Here is a 16,692-nt window from a genome sequence, read left to right on the forward strand (position 1 = left end):
AGTAGTGTCCGCACACGGTAACACATTGCAAATTCAGTAACGCAAGGCAATGAACTGGCAAATGCCAGTGACAAAAACTCCAACTTAAATGCCTGTGTAATTACAGCGCCATTGTGAAACAGCTGTGAGCGGTGACAGGAGTTCCCGCCCAGAGCAACGGCATGGCCACGCCCCTATTGGCAGTGGCGAAGCGTTGCTCATGACAGGAGTCACCAATGGCTGGCTCCAGTGCTGCATGTCGCTCTGTCACTCTTCTCCTGCATCTCTCTTTGACTTTGAAATTATGATATATTGTGGTGTTGCCTTATTGAACAATACATTTGTCTTACAACAAGGAAAGCTTGTTTGAGCAATTAAAAGAGGAACATGCTAGCATCATAAACAGCCGAATAGTCACCCAGTCATGCTTAGGGTTTAGTTTATATGGAATAGTGCAGAACTCACTGAGAGGTGACCGCATCACACACACAACACACAGTCAAGGTTTCATTAAAACTAAGTGTAACATAATTTTAACCCGACATTTAATTTAGACACATATTCAACAAACTATGGAAAACACAAACACACACAAACTGGAAGGATTGATCAATAGTCCATTATTGTCCATCACAACAACCCCTTTTTTCCCCACATCTATTATTTTGTTTATTCATTTTTCAAATGCAATTCTACATTTGAAGTTTATGTTAATCTTGTAACAGAAATTTTTTTTCTTTGTTTGTTTGTGCTCAAAATATGCGTCACAGGTGCCGATGCGTGACAACTAGTGCCAAGCTATATTCGACCCCCGCTAGGTAAACCGAGGATAAATCCAAGAAAAGAAAAGGTTCTGAAGAAAACTGACCATTTAATGATCCGCGCAGCATAAACTAACATAAAAACAAACATTGCCCACACCTCACAATTGTGTGTCAAAATAGAAGGTGACTTCTTATCGACTGGATGTGCAGATGTTGTGCGCTGAGGTTCACGAGTAAAAGTCACATTTACCAGGTAAAATAAATATTTTAAATAGCTAGTTTTTACAAATGCATACGGTACAATGTTAAATGAAAATAGTCTTCTTTTAATTCAAGTTGACAGTTGACTGCCTGTCTGCTCCAAATGTAATAAAATTATAATGAAACATGGAACCAGACAGCAATTTTGGTCTTCATTTTTGGTTCACTGCAGGTGGATAATTTAAGTTCGTCTTTAATTCCATGAATACAAAAAGGACTCTAATAGACATTGAAAATGTTCCTTGCATTTAAGCTTCAACCAAGTGTCTTTTTTGAGAGATCAACATTTTTTGTTTGAAGAAGAAATTAAATTTTCTTTGTTGCAGTTCATTTATTTGATAAATTCAATGCAAAATAGTTTCTTATACATACAAGGGTTTATGATGGTATAGGGGAGTCTTAAGGCCTTTTCACACTGCTCTTACCACGACGTCTGACACCCTTGTCTTTCCCATTCATTGTTTGTGTGGTGAGGAGGCATCAGCACATTTTGATCTGATGCAGCACATCACGTCAATGCAGAGGGTGTCTGACGCTAAGTGTTTCGTCATAAAATAGAGAAAAAAAAAGTATTCTGGAGCATTGGGTTAGCGATGACAAAAAGCTCCTTCAATGGTAAAGAGGCTGATGAATGATTTCAGAGTGCTTTTTTGGGCAGATGCACTGTAAACAGCAAGGAGAAAATGGTGGACGCTCTGATACATGCGGTTCTTCTTTGTTCTAAAAACGCTGCTGAGCCTGAAATATATCTCAAAGCGGTCTTGGTAAAACTGTAGCTCAGGAACAACCCGAAACTCTTCAGGGTTTCTGATGAGCCATTATAATGGGATTAACCCACCCTTTTTTTTCCCTCTGCACCCCGTCTCCTCCTCTTCCTTAAATGAGAGACACCATGGCTTTGTTTTGTGAAAAAGACAACGGCATCTTGCAATCTCTGATCTGCATCTCCAGCAGTAAAAAAAACTCTATTTATTGCCTGGCTGGCTGCTACAGTAAATCAGGACTACCATATATGGGATAAGATCCACCCCCGTTGCCGTTGATGTTCCACATTGACGTGGGGGCCCTTTCACACTGAGTAAGTGCAGTGTGAAAAGCCCTTTAATGTCTGTCGCATGGTTTGCATCCACATCTGTGAAGCCACCATTAATGCTGGGAGGTACAAGATTTTGAAGCAACATACAGTATGCTGCCATCCAAGCAAGATCTTTTCCAGAGATGTCCCTATTTATTTCAGCAAGACAATACTAAGCCATATTCTGCATGTGTTACAAAAGTGTGACTTCTTAGTGAAGGTGTGTGAGTACTAGATCGGTCTGCCGGCAGTCCAGACCTGTCTCCCACTAAAAGTTTGTGGCACATTATGAAGTGGAAAATAAGACAAGCGAGACCCTGGACTGTTGATCATGCAGGATTGTGAAATAATTCCACCTACAATCCTTCAACAATTAGTTGCCTCAATTACCAAACTTTTGAGTCTTGTTAAAAACAAAGGTGACATAACACAATGGTAAACATGACCAAGAGATTTTTTTGGCAATGTGTTGGATGTTGTGAGGGAGGACATGAGGACAGTGATGTTAAAGAAGAAGATGCACGAGAGGCTTAGAAAAAGAGGACACGCTGTGGCGACCCCTAACGGGACAAGCTGAAAGGAAAATAAGTTGCAGGCTTCAAATTCAAAATTCGTTAAAATTTGCAAAAAAATATTAGTAATAACAGCAAAAAAGAAAGAAAGATAAAAGTTTATCCATTTAAACGTTCAATATAGTGTCTTGTAGTGTATTAAATTGAATGTACTGTAGGTTGAAAAAGATTTTCAAATTATTGTATTCTGCTTTTATTCATGTTTTACACAATGTCCCAACTTTACTGGAATTGTGGTTTGTACATTTTCTGCAACAGCAAACTCTTAAAAACGTTAAAAAGTTAAAATTTGTTGGAGACACAAATTTGAAAAAAAAAATGGTAATTTGGCACGGACTTAAGTATTCGCCGTTCACTTAATAATCAATCCCCTATTAATTACAGTAATTACTTTTGGAATGCTGAACCCAAAAGCTTGATGAGCAAACAAAATGAGCCATAAGTGGCATACAAAGATTAGACCAAAGTGGAACATTCCACAATGTTTGCGGTATGTTCCAGGATTTACACAACTCGTTTGTTCCACCCATTCTGACTTGCTTCCCTGTATTTAACAACATTTCTCTTTAATAGTCCCATTAATTCTGTTTCAAACTACACTTTCAATTGACATCAATTTCCAAAATGAATACAAAATAAACACCTGCACTTGATTAGCCAGAGCTGCTGGTTTACAATAACAGTTAGGAGTATACATTGGCAGTCCAGTATACTAGTATGTTTGGAATGAGCAGATGCAAACCATGTTATTCCATTCAAGGGTAAATCACTTCACACGTTTGCGTCCACCAACCTGTGTCCGGGTAACAAATGTGCTCACAGGGATCGGTGGTTCTCTGTCCACAGTAGTCTCTGACCCACTGTGTCGACGAATTGGTCTGATAGTACAAAATGAGTTTGGCTGGGTTGAGCCAGTTGGACACATCCAGGAAACTGCCCGTACCCACGACGAAACTACTTCCTGTGTAAGAGAGTAATAAAAAGTTATACAATTCCTAGATTGCAATCTCTAAGAGTTGCTTAAGTCATCTTATTCCTTTATTTTCATGGTGCATTGAAACTCCCCAATGTCCAGACCGTATTTAAATGAGAGCCCTATAATGCGTGTATTTATGGGACCTTCTTGATAATTGCAGCAGAGAGACCGTGCTCATTGGCACTGAGTTACCTTTCTTTCTTATTGCTCCCGGGCCGATCATTAAGCTCTGATCACTGAACAAGATTATCCTTAATTGATGCCAACGACTTTTACTTTCAATGAGGGCGCTGAGGGGGATCGTGCCAAACATAAAGATTTTTTTTACAGCGACATATCACTGCCGGTCGGTGCCGGTGAAGATAGGCAGCCCGGCAGAGGCATTCAGAGGGAGGGCATGTTGCTGTTGTAAAGGTCAATTTAAAACCTATTCCAGCACCACAGCAGGACACAAAAGGTAGCAATCGCATTAACATTCTCTTTCAAGTCATGGACGGATGAATACAGATGGGGGAAGTAAAACAGTCACTTGAATCTAAATGTAAAAAAGAGCAAGAAAAGTTACCGGCTTGTTTTTTCATCTGGCAAACACATTTCAACACAACATTAACAAGGCTGCCAGGTTGCCTTCACCTTTGCTTGTAGCAATTTTTCCTTCACGCTCACACTGCATTTGGAAGTGGGTGAATATTCACTCGCTACTCTGTAAAATGTAAATCTGTAAAACGGCACTTTGAGGGGAATATTCTGCCACGTAAACGCCATCCGTGAAATGTGATTTTATATAATTATATTGTCACTTGGGATTGGACTGTTAACAAGTGGAGTGCGGCTCATACCAGAACTCAAATGAGAGAAGACAAGATCAAATCCTGAAATGTTTTAAAAGACAAAGTATAACATACAACCTAACGAAGTATTTCCGTATGTTTTTCTGTCCCTTCGTCGGAAAGTCACTTCCTGGTTCATGAAAAAAATACGGAAGGCAACAAGACTCAATACATTTTGACAATAGAGTAGGGTGTTTACATTGTGACTAAAATGGCAACAAAGAGGTGTTAACAGAATCAAAATTTGTGGTCAATTTATTGAACACTGATTCACGCAAACATTTACACTTGAAGTAGCAGCCACTGACTATATGATATAACAGGCAGAATAACAAAAATAATCTCCCATCTTAGATAGAGTAAAACTAAGACCAAAACGGCCATTTTCTCTGAGGCAATTGATGTCTAAATGCCTATTTTCCTGATGGCAAGTGTTATTATCTCACTCTGTACATGTTATTGGTCACATGGCAACACAGTTGCTAACCAAAGCAGCAGCAGCAAATTGTGTACCGTCTCCCAGTCAGAATGAAAAGTGGAGACTCTTACCACAGATTTTTAATTAGTTCCCTTGCAGAACAGCAAAACATGATCGCATGTAAAGTGTGGATGACTGCTTAATGTGTTCATCGATCTGGATTATTCCATTCCAGTGAAATTATAATCATAAAATGAAAATTGATTTTTCTTTTCCATTATAAACTGTAGTAGGGTCAAATTTATGTTTGTTTTTTGAGTGACACGATTAATTTGTGGAACATCCATACGAATACCAACCCATCACAAAAGTACCAAGACCTTGGCAGAGTAAATTATGAGGAATTTAATTTTATACGGGTGTTAAGGAAAAAGAATTATTTCTATTCTTCCTCTGCCTTTTGTTTGTGTGGGTTTTTTTTTTTTTTTTTTTGCTTTTACATCATTACTCTATCACACTGTGCTTTTGTTGTTCTTTTGTTGTTATTGTTGCCATTCTCCTTCCTGCTATGCCTTTGCGGTCCATTAGTCACTCCTGTCCAGGTTTGTTGTTGATACCAAAACACATCCTTATCACTTGTCTGCGAGCTAGCTTCCATCACTTATTATTTCCCCACTTTATAGAATTTTTGAGAGGATGGCGTACATCTTCGGTAGCCGTGGAGATGTGGTCTATTCTTCCCAATCCCCACCGTGCACGCGCACATACACACTTTACACCCGAACCTCCGTCTGGATTTTATTGTTTGTTTGTTTTGTTGGGGATGTTGCTTGTCTACCTGTCCGTTCACCTGTCCGTTGACGTCCGTAAGCCTTTCAAAGTGGTGCTTTGCTCGGATTTGGCAGCATACTAAAGTATAGCAGGAAATCAGCAACACTCAAAATGTAAAAATCATGTTCAAAGCACAATTTTTTTTTTTTTTTTAAACTAGGGTTTAACTATCTATTTTGTAATTACAACCCTTTAGAGAAAGGCTCGTTCCTTATAATGTGCTTTTGTATTAAGTTTTGATTGATTTGGATGCATTACAGTCTTACGGTTTTGCTGATTTTTTTAAACTTGTATTGTCCGAGTAAATCATCTGTAAGTACACTGAAAATCACTTTAAAATTAAATGTAGACTTATTTTTATCATGATTTTGTTATTGTTGATATTTACATATTTATGATTTCATTATTTAAAACATTAATGCCCCGTAGCTCAGTGGTTAGAGCACTGGTTTGGTAAACCACGGGTTGTGGGTTTGTATCCCACCGGGGCCTCCACTCCCTTAGAAGGGTTGCGTCAGGAAGGGCATCCGGCGTAAAAAAAAATTGTGCCCAACATATAGTTGCGTTCATCTGAGATGACACGCTGTGGCGACCCCGAATGGGACAAGCTGAAAGAAACTTACTTACTATTAATTAAAATGTTAAATGATTATCAGTTTTGCATTTTTAAGTCTAATGCCCTCTGGTGTCTTCAGACTCCATATTGGTGCTTGTAACTGTCTTAAGTATTTTATACACAGTAGGATTTGGGTGCAAAATACATTATTAACATGAATTGTTTTGTCTAGTAAAGGGAATCTGTTAGAGGTTTAATCAATGGCAGTACACAGTGTGTCAGAGAAAGATAAAAGGGAAAAAAAACAAATTGGGTTGAAAATGTCACTCTGTTTCTGGTGATAAAAATAAATCCTATTTTCAAAAAGGAGCTTTGAGTCTTTGTTTTGTTATTACTATTCTTCCTTTTTTTAAATAGTTTGCAGCTTTCGCGGCATGTGTTGTGCTGGAATGACGCTGAAAATATATAGAACAACTGAGACTTGAAAGCAGAGAGGAAAATTCTATTTTTATCCAAAAAAACACAAGGTGGTTAATAGAAGGAAACTACTTCAAAACAAATCCCTTTCAGGGCCTGAAGGACAGCAGTGACAGGGCATAAGAGCACCTGTATGTCTAACAAAGGTATTCACACAATTATTGTACATCCAAGAGCAAACCTTTATTGAGGAAAAGACCTATATTTGGCTTTAAAAAAAATCATGGGACACACTAAGCCACCACCTCAATTTAGGGGAATAATTGTGTGTTTGTGTGTGAGGGAGGAAAGGGGCGTGCTTCGGTAGTTGTGTGAATAAATAATTATTTCTCCTCCTTGAGCCGTCATCTTATTGTGGTGGAGGGGTTTGTGTCCAAAAAAACACAAGGTGGTTAATAGAAGGGAACTACTTCAAAACAAATCCCTTACATCCAAGATCAAAGCTTTATTGAGCAAAAGACCTATATTTGGCTTTAAAAAAAATCATGGCACACCACCAAGCCACCACCTTAATTTAGGGGAATAAATATGTGTTTGTGTGTGTGTGTGTGTGTGTGTGTGTGTGTGTGTGTGTGTGTGTGTGTAGGGAGGAGAGGGGCGTGCGGCGGTAGTTGTGTGAATACATAATTATTTTTATAATTCACTTTATTGTGGTGGAGGGGTTTGTGTTCCAGTGATCCTACAGGAGCTAAATTGTCTAGGGCTTCACACAGGTTTCCCTTGCCCGGACGTGGGTCACCAGGGCACCCTTCTGGAGCCAAGCCCAGAGGTGGGGATCGAAGGCAAGCAAGTACTAATGGGCTCGAAGAGCTGGATGAAGTGGCTGGGAAAGTGAAATCTGGGCATCTCTTCTAAAGCTATTGCCCCGTGACCGGACCTCTGATAAGTGGTAGATGGATGGATGATATTATTTTTTTCTGACCAATTCAGGGAAACTTGAATTTGCCGAGGCAGTACTGATGACTTATTACAACACAATAGTGTGCTGTGACACTGTGGTTGGGAATCACCTTAGTAGAGTGTCTTTTTATTTGGTGTATTTATTCATAGTTTTCTTGTCCACCAAGTCTAATGAATGTGTTGTACTTACCATCTGCGACAAAGTGCTCGGGCACGTGGAGTGTGACCTTGACAGTGAGTGGGCAGGAATCCTGTGTGGCGTATACAATGGCGACGACACAGGTGCTGATGGTAATCAGCGTTAGGGTGACCTTGTTTAGAGGACTGTGTGGGTGGCCTGGAGTTAAACAAAGAGAAACAAGGTCGATTATTTATTTTGTATCATAACAAGGCTTCAACATATGAATAGAACCACAGCATATCTCTGTCCTCAATGAAATACAGGTTAAAAAAAAAGAACAATAAAGAAAACTGACATCATTGGGAGCATTTTTTTTTAATGCATTTTGATGAATGTTTAAGTAGGTTACATGTATACCAGTTTACAGCTGTTCTAAATGCGTTTCCTCTTTTTCTTGAATTCTTGTTTTCCTTCTGTGCTTGTGTGTGTGTGTGTTTGTTTTAGAAAGCAGGTAGTGACGTTTTGGATACAGTTTAATTGTAACTGCATACAGCCCGTTGAAATGTTTTTTTATTGATTTAGTGCAGTTTTATGACACCCCATAGCTCAGTGGTTTGGTAAACCAGGGATCGTGAGTTTCTATCTCACTGGGGCCTCTACTCCCCAAGAGTTGTTGCGTCAGGAAGGGCATCCGGCGTAAAAACTGTGCCAAACAAATATGAGCATTCATCTGAGAAGACACGCTGTGGTGACCCCTAACGGGACAAGCCGAAAGAAACTTTGGCGGCACGGTGACTCATCTGGAAAGCATGGGCCTCACAGTTCTGTGGTCCCGAACTTCAATCCCGGCCCTGCGTGTGTGGAGTTTGCATGTTCTCCCTGTGCCTGCGTGGGTTTTCTCTGGGCACTCCAGTTTCCTCCCACATCCCCAAAACATGCAACATTGGACACTCTAAATTGCCCCTGGGTGTGATTGTCAGTGCGGCTGTTTGTCTCGATGTGCCCTGCGATTGGCTGGCAACCAGTTCAGGATGTACCCCACCTCCTGCCTGTTGACAGCTGAGATAGGCTCCAGCACTCCCCGCAACCCTTGGGAGGATAAGTGGCAAAGAGAATGGACAGATGGATGGATGGAGGAATAAAATATCTGGCTTTGGGTTTATAAACACTTTGCCCTACTATGCTACTGTATTGTAATGTAGGTCATGGTGGTGGCACTTGGAAATATTTTTTTTGGGTTGTACTTAGTGTCCAATGTTTGGAACCGATTTAGCTATTTACATGTAAAACCACTTCTACTTCCAAACAATTCACATTACGAAATGACTTCCGCAAATAATTAATTTCATTAGTAGAGGTACCACAAAATTTAATTAATTGTGACACCTCTACATGGAACTATGTTGAAGTGACAGCTTGACTGAGAGATCATCTTTGTATGTCAGGGAGGGGCTATCTTTAGCCTGGGTTAATAGTGGAACTTATGTCTCTGCAACACATGATCTGTAATCCATTTGTATTTTTGGGTAACACGACAAGATTAACCCCGCCTGCTCCCCATTGATGGATGGGATCGGCTCCAGCACTCACGCGACCCTTGTGAGGATAAGCGACTCGGAAAATGAATGAATGAATGAATTACAAGTTTATTTAAAATGACAGTGAAGTGTTTTGAGATAATTGTTTGTGTTATACAGTATTTACAGTTTGATCGATGTTTACAGGCAATTCCAAACATTTTTTAGTGGGGCTCATGGCTTTCAGCAATCCAAGGCAGGGCTCCTTGGATAACTCCAATTCGTAGTTGTATGGTGATGTTGTTGACTGGAGCATTTTCATGAAATCCGGGTCACAATGATATATTCCAATACCACATCAGAGCAAAACCTGATGCAGATCACCATCCAATCTGATTTCTGCCACGATGCATATGTAGGTTGATAATTCGGCAGAACAACATAAACAAATACAATTAGGTCATTTTGTTTTTAAATGTGATTTATGGTCTTATTTCCAATGACAGCATTACAAATAGGTTATTTTAGTTGCCTAGTGACTCTGTCATGGCTCTCATTTGCAGAAGTAGGTACACAGGGAATGGAATTAGACACCTATAGTATCTTCCACCTCTTGGTGTCTGTCAGTGGGCTTGATAAAAACAGAGACTTTATGAGATGTCCAACTTTTAAGTTATTCAAATACATCTTTGCCATTTCTAAAGCATGACAAAAGTCTGAGAATCGTGCAATACATCCATCTGAAGGTCATAAACAAGGAAGCCAGAGTGAGGACAATGAATTACCTTTATTGAATCACGTGTCTATCACAGTCACAAATCTGGGAAAGGGCGGAAAGTGTTCAGACTGCAAGGAAAGTGCTGGGCCAGCTAATCCCCTATGGGGTATGGGTGGTGTCACTGGGATCGCGACTGGGGTCTCTCAATTACTATAAAAGCCTACTGAGTAGACAAAAGCATGTGCACTCACGCTAGCAAACATTTGCTTTATGGCCAGAAACCTACACACTTCAGTGTTTGTACACGGCTGCGCCGACAGCAAATGTGTGTCCAGGCTTAAGAGCTTGACATGTGTTTATCTTTAAATTCCTTTCCCTTACGCATCTTTTCCATTTTATGGTGACCGCGAGGCATCTTGGTTCTCACCTTTGCTGCGTCGTCGTCCTCTGTGCTGCTCAGTGTAAAACTTCATCTGGTTGTCGTCCTCGGGCTCTGACCCTGATTCTCCTTGAGGACCAAACATGCCTGCGGTTTCTTGAAAAGATAAGGTGGGGATGGGGGTGGGTTAGTTAGGCGGAAATTGATGGCTAGTAAGGACAGATTAATGGTATAGTTCAGAGGTCCCAAACATTTTTGAGGCAGAGGGCTACTTTGTGAGCACTAAACGTATGAAGGGCGACATGACCTGTTTGTTGCATTCTTCTAAAGTAACAATACCCCTTATACTTATATATAATAATAATAATAATATATAAATACTTTTTATTATAGGATATTATTTAATAAATGACATTGATTTAAGCAAGATAGATTTAAATTTGAATGCACAAATAATAATGTGACCCCCTGCTATAGTTTATGAAGTTATTAATTTAAACTGAAGACTAATCACCCCTAAAAAAGCCAGTGGGCCCTATTTTCATGAAGGACATAAATCCTGCACAGTAGGTAGGCCAACTATGCACCGGCATCATGTTAGATCAGTGCTGCTAATTTTGCAGACCATTGCAAGCCGGCGAATCCAAGGGTGGGAGGGCTACACATATTTTATGTTGCCCAGCATTCGGGTTCTCTCACAGTATATTTATTTCCATACAATCCAGAGACACGGTTTATTGAAATGGAATGCATATACAACCTATAACCTTAACCAACACGCTCATTTTTTAAGGAGGACGAATTCTAACTCATAGTCAACGTTTAGCTAAATTTGTCTAATCATACAGTGCCTCTTTCTGTGATGTTGGTTTGCTTTTGTCCTGGTTCAATCCCTAAAAACCAATCAGAGTGACCAGATGCCACCGACGGGTGATGGCGTTTCGAATACTAAATCTAGTGAAAATGCAGCAGACTGAATTTGCGACCCATGCATGAAAACTGCCCACCAGTTCATTTATTGACAGCTCAAATAATGCACAGGCCCACTAAGTACTGTATTTTTTGGAACCGCTCATTTTCAGAATGGTCACAAGGTTGCTAGAGCCTCTCTCATCTGATGTAGGGTAAGATACACAACTAAGTACTCACTAAGCGATCCCACGACTTTCAGGTTGGGACACAGAAAATGACCACACTACTACTACATAAGCTGATGTGTCGATGACAGGTCAGCCAAACTGTGTGGCGTGCATTTGTCACATGATGCATAAAGTAGTACCAATGGCTTTGGCTCTTGGTCACACTTTTTTACTGTTGTCAAACAGGTAGCGTACGTAAAATTTACCCCGCATTTTAGGATCCCATCCAAAATATATATCAAAATCAAAGATCATTACCATGGATTATATTTTCCTTTCTGCAGCAAAAGAGTTTTTTTTTTTTTTTTACAGTATAGATATTCATCTATTTGTCTTGAGACGTGACAAAGCAGCATTCAATTCATCTAATGCTATTCTTGTTCACAATGTTCCGAGTAACTAAAACATTGCACATTATTCCAAGGCACTGAATATTGTTCTATATATTGAAATAATTGCCAGAACAGAAGTTATTTTTGTTTATAACACATTAAAGAGTCAATTCATACAGCTGCACTGTTAGAAATAAGTGGCTGTACTCGGTGATAATCATCAGTAGTTGGAGTGAAAATGCTAATTAGGAGATAATACAAATTATAGATGACATAAACCATAATAAATTGGTTTAGGATGACTGATTACTTTTCTTTTTAATAGTAATAATTTTGGCTGCACGGTGGCACAGCTGTTGAGCGGTGGTCTCAGTTCTGAGGATTGGGGTTCAAATCCCGGCCCCACCTGTGTGGGGTTTGCATGTTCTCCCCATGCCTGTGAGGGTTTTCTCCGGGCACTCTAGTTTCCTACCACACCCTAAAATAATAACTAGAGACTCCAAATTGCCCCAAGGTGTGATTGTGAGTGCGACTGTTGTTTCTATGCGCCCTGTGATTGGCTGGTAACCAGTTCAGGGTGTACCCCGCCTCCTGCCTGAGGACTGTTGGGAATGGAAGATTAAGCGGCTAAGAAAATGGATGGATGGCTGGATGTTAAAGTTCCATCCATCCATTTTGCATAGCGCTTATCCTCAGTATCATATCTTGTTTTGACTAGAAAAGAAAGAAAAAGTCAAAATCCAATAAACTGCTTAAAAGTGAATGGAGTGAAGGGTAAATAAAGGGTAAATAACAACATGTTTCTATTTTCAGAATCAGATTCAGAATCAAAATCATCTTTATTTTCCAAGTATTGTCGAAAACTCAGAAGGAATTTGTCTCCAGTGGTTGAGGCCGCTTTAGTATGACAACAGACAGTTAGTTGACAGAGAATACTTTTGAGACATAAAGACATTGAGAAAAAAAAAAAAAACTGTCGATGGGGAATAAAAGGTTGCTACTAACCTAGTATTCTCTCTCTTTCTCTCTCTCTCTCTCTCTCTCTCTCTCTCTCTCTCCTCTCTCTCTCTCTCTCTCTCTCTCTCTCTCCCCTTCTCTCTCTGTATGAGTGTACATAGTGTAGATGCTATTTAGTGGACAGAATTGGTCAACAACAAATAAGCAAATAGTGAAGAGTGGCGAGACTACTAATGTATGGGCACCAGTAATGTTTCACTTCCGACTGACATGTGACAACAAACAGAACAGAACTGAAAAGTTGCAGTGTGTTGGAATGGAATTGTAATTTAACTGTTTATAAGTTAATTGCAAGAGGAGAGAAGCTGTTGGAATGATTGCTTGTTTTAGCAGAAACCCATGAGTGAAGGAGCTGAAAGAACTGGTGACCAAGATGTGGAAGGGCCTAGAAGTTATTACACGCTCTTGTGCTTCTTCTGGCAGCATACAAGTGTTGGTAGCAGCAACAAACGACTGTGATGGAAGGACACAGGACTGATTTGATGACCCCTGTGCAGAAGTGCCTCAACAGTTCCTGGGGCAGGCTGTGCTTTCTCAGAAGCCGCATGAAGTACATCCTCTGCTTGGCCTTTTTGAGGATGGAAATTATGTTGAACTCCCACTGCAGGTCCTGACATACAGCAATTCCCAGGAACTTGAAGGTTTCTACGGTGGACACAGGGCAGCTGAACAGCGTAGGCGGGAGCTGTGGTGAAGGATGCCTCCTGAAGTCCACAATCATTTCTACAGTCTTGAGCGTGATAAGCTCCGGGTTGTGTCAGAAGGACCACAGGTCCAGCCACTCCACTTCTGATATACAGACTTGTCACAGTCTTTGATGAGGCCGATGACTTGTCTGCAAACTTCAGGAGTTTGACATCTGGTGCGTTGTGGTGCAGTCTTTTGTGTGTAAAGAGAAGAGCATTGGAGAGAGGACACAACCTTGGGGCACCTTGGTGCTGATTGTGTGTGTAGATGAGGTGGCCTTCACCAGCCTCACGTGCACCTGCTCATCAGGAAGCTGTAACTCCACTGGCAGATGGCAGGTAAGACGCTGAGCTGGAGAAACTTGGTGGAAAGGAGTTTTGGGATTTTGGTGTTGAACAGAGTGCAGAAGTCCATGAACACGATCATTGTGTAGGTCCCTGCGCCGTCCAGATATTCAAGTATGAAGTGTCATCCTTTGTTGTTTGCATCATCTGCAGACCTATTTTCTCTGCAGGCAAACTGCAGGTGGTCAAGCAGGTAAGCTGTAACATACTGAAGGAGGTCCAGCAAGAGGCGTTCAAAATACTTCATGACCACAGATATCAAGGTGACAGGCCTGAAGGCATTCGACCTTTGAATGCAGATTTCTTGCGTTCTGGGATGATGGTGGGGTGTTTGAAACGGGATGGTACTTTGCACAGTTCATGAAATATATTAAACATCACTGTGAAGACTGGAGTGAGCTAGTCTCAGCACATGTTGAAGTAGTATGGGGACACAAGGTCTGGGGCTGCCACTCTGTTAATCATTCTTTGTTTGAAGACGTGTCTCATATCCTGTTCATTGATGGTCAACGCAGAAGTCAGAGGTGTTATTGTGGTCAGTGGTGTGAGTGTGGGGTGTGAAAGTGTTCGTTTCAAATCTGCAATAGAAGATGTTGAAGTCGTTGGCTAGTCTACTATTATTCTCATTTTGGGGAATTTTTTGTACCTTCAGATTGGCTGTCATTAAGCTGCTTTAGCTTGATTATATTTTTTAAACGAGTAATCTGGAGTTAAATGTCAACAGCTATAATGTAGATCCTCGGGTGATGAAATAATTGTTAATCGTCTTTTAAAAAAATGGTAAGTCCTCCAGCACAAGTTAAGAGCCTGCATTGTGTGCACTGTACATATCAGCGGATGCCAGTTCAAATGTTAAATATACTCCATGGATTGTGAGTACACTCAATAAAGTAACTTCTCGGGTCACAAATAAAAGTAATTGTGAAACTACATGTGGGAGAAAATAAAACCCTCAGAAAGAGACATGAATTAGCAAGGGGAAGCAATTTCCCCAGTGTATTAGCAGCTCACTGAACATCGAAAATCAATTTCAGGTTTATTATATACACAGTTACAACTCCCTGTGCTGTTTCTGTTTGTCATAAAACAGTCAAATATCATATTACATTTATCGCTCACCCTTAAGGTGTTTAAGTGTTATTTTCCTAAATTTATTTACTTGTGCAATAAGACTTATCCTCCGGTAACCTTAAATGGCAAAGACAAGGGCACATTTTCAAATCAAAATCTATGTGTTGGTGTATATAATTATGATTTCAGATATTTTTGCATATCACTGAAGAACAAGTGAAGAGTTCAGACGCAAAAGCAGATTTATGAATATATATATATATATATATATATATATATATATATATATATATATATATATATATATAAGAATCTACAGAAACAAAAACGTGGATATATCTGCTTTTGCATCTGAGGATAAGTGAATCAGAAAATTGATGGATGCTTATATATATATATATATATATATATATATATCCATCCATCCATTTTCTTTGTTGCTTATCCTCACAAGGGTCGCCTAGCCGAGCTTTCAACTGGCAGGAGGCGGGGTACACCCTGAACTGGTTGCCAGCCAATCGCAGGGCACATTGAGACAAACAGCCACACTCACAATCACACCTTGGGCCCATTTAGAGTGTCCAATTAATGTTGCATGTTTTTGGGATTTGGGGAGGAAACTGGAGTGCCCGGAGAAAGAACATGCAAACTCCACACAGGCGGAGCCGGGATTGAACCCGGGTCGTTAGAACTGTTCAGGAAAATATATACTTTTTCCAGTTTAAAAAAAAAAAAAACACCAATAAAAATAAATCATACTAATACAATGTTCGTATTTATAGGGTTATGGTTCCTAACTAAGAGAATCAGCATCGGTTGTTGGATGCATGCTATTTTGAACTATAAACTAGATTTTTTTTTGTTTTGCAACGCCAACCAATCTTCTGTTAATATTTACATAATCTGATAAAGCGTTTTATTCTTACTATAATAACCATAACCATTGTGATTTCCTGGGCTGGAGAATAGCCCGACTTCTTCAAATACTTCCTTTCCATTAGAGGGGATAACGGCCATTTAAGGGGCTTCAGCTGATAATATCTAGAGGGTTTTGTGAGTGCTTGTGTGTGCGTGCGTGTGTGAGGGAGAGAAAGATCTACTGTAGATGACAGGCCAATTGTGCTTCCAGGCGATTGCAGCGGTTTGATAAATATAACATACTATTGGCATACATTGGAGATCACACCGAACAAAAACTGTTTTGTACAGTATTTTCCCACTTTCCCTTCTAGCAGGGTTCTTGCAGTTCATTTCCTTCAGTTTTTATCATCTTTCTGACTCCCTCTGAGGTGATACCCTCAAACCAAGTCCTGTAAAAAGCCGCTAATTCAGTGGCATGCTGGTAAACACGGCATGCCAGTACTTCAATTTTCTATTTCTATATGCAAAAAGGAGTTGACCTTTGAGCACCGTTAAATGCATTAAAAGTCAAAGTCTAATATGAATACTGTAAGAGAAACACTCTTAAAACACTTTTATGGCGATTTTAATGAAAACCTTTTTTCTTACGACTAAATGTCACACAACCACTCATGTCAAACATGCTATAAAACACAACTTTAGAAGTGACTACCATTACAGAGTTAACATGGATATCTACATCTTTACTCTGTGTCCTTCCTTTTCAAACAGCATTGATTCATCCATTGATTTATTTTTTTTTCCATCACACTCGCTACTCAGCCAGAGCTTTTCCAGATGATTTTGGACAAGGCTTGTCACCAATCA

At 40.0% G+C, this 16,692-nt stretch overlaps 1 protein-coding gene across 2 annotated transcripts in view; it reads right to left on the reverse strand.

The window, feature by feature from the left end:
- The window catches only part of LOC133490570 (astrotactin-2), a 301,145-nt gene that overhangs the window by 135,596 nt on the left and 148,857 nt on the right, over positions 1-16,692 (reverse strand). For both annotated transcript variants that reach the window (XM_061800811.1, XM_061800810.1), the window contains exons 5-7: positions 10,423-10,530; positions 7,830-7,976; positions 3,445-3,612 (exon numbers count right to left, since the gene is read on the reverse strand). In XM_061800811.1, the coding sequence (XP_061656795.1) occupies positions 3,445-3,612; positions 7,830-7,976; positions 10,423-10,530 (423 nt within the window). The remainder of the gene's footprint in view (positions 1-3,444; positions 3,613-7,829; positions 7,977-10,422; positions 10,531-16,692) is intronic.

This window comes from Syngnathoides biaculeatus, chromosome 17 (assembly GCF_019802595.1).
Source record: "Syngnathoides biaculeatus isolate LvHL_M chromosome 17, ASM1980259v1, whole genome shotgun sequence".
NCBI classification, from domain to species: Eukaryota; Metazoa; Chordata; class Actinopteri; order Syngnathiformes; family Syngnathidae; genus Syngnathoides; species Syngnathoides biaculeatus.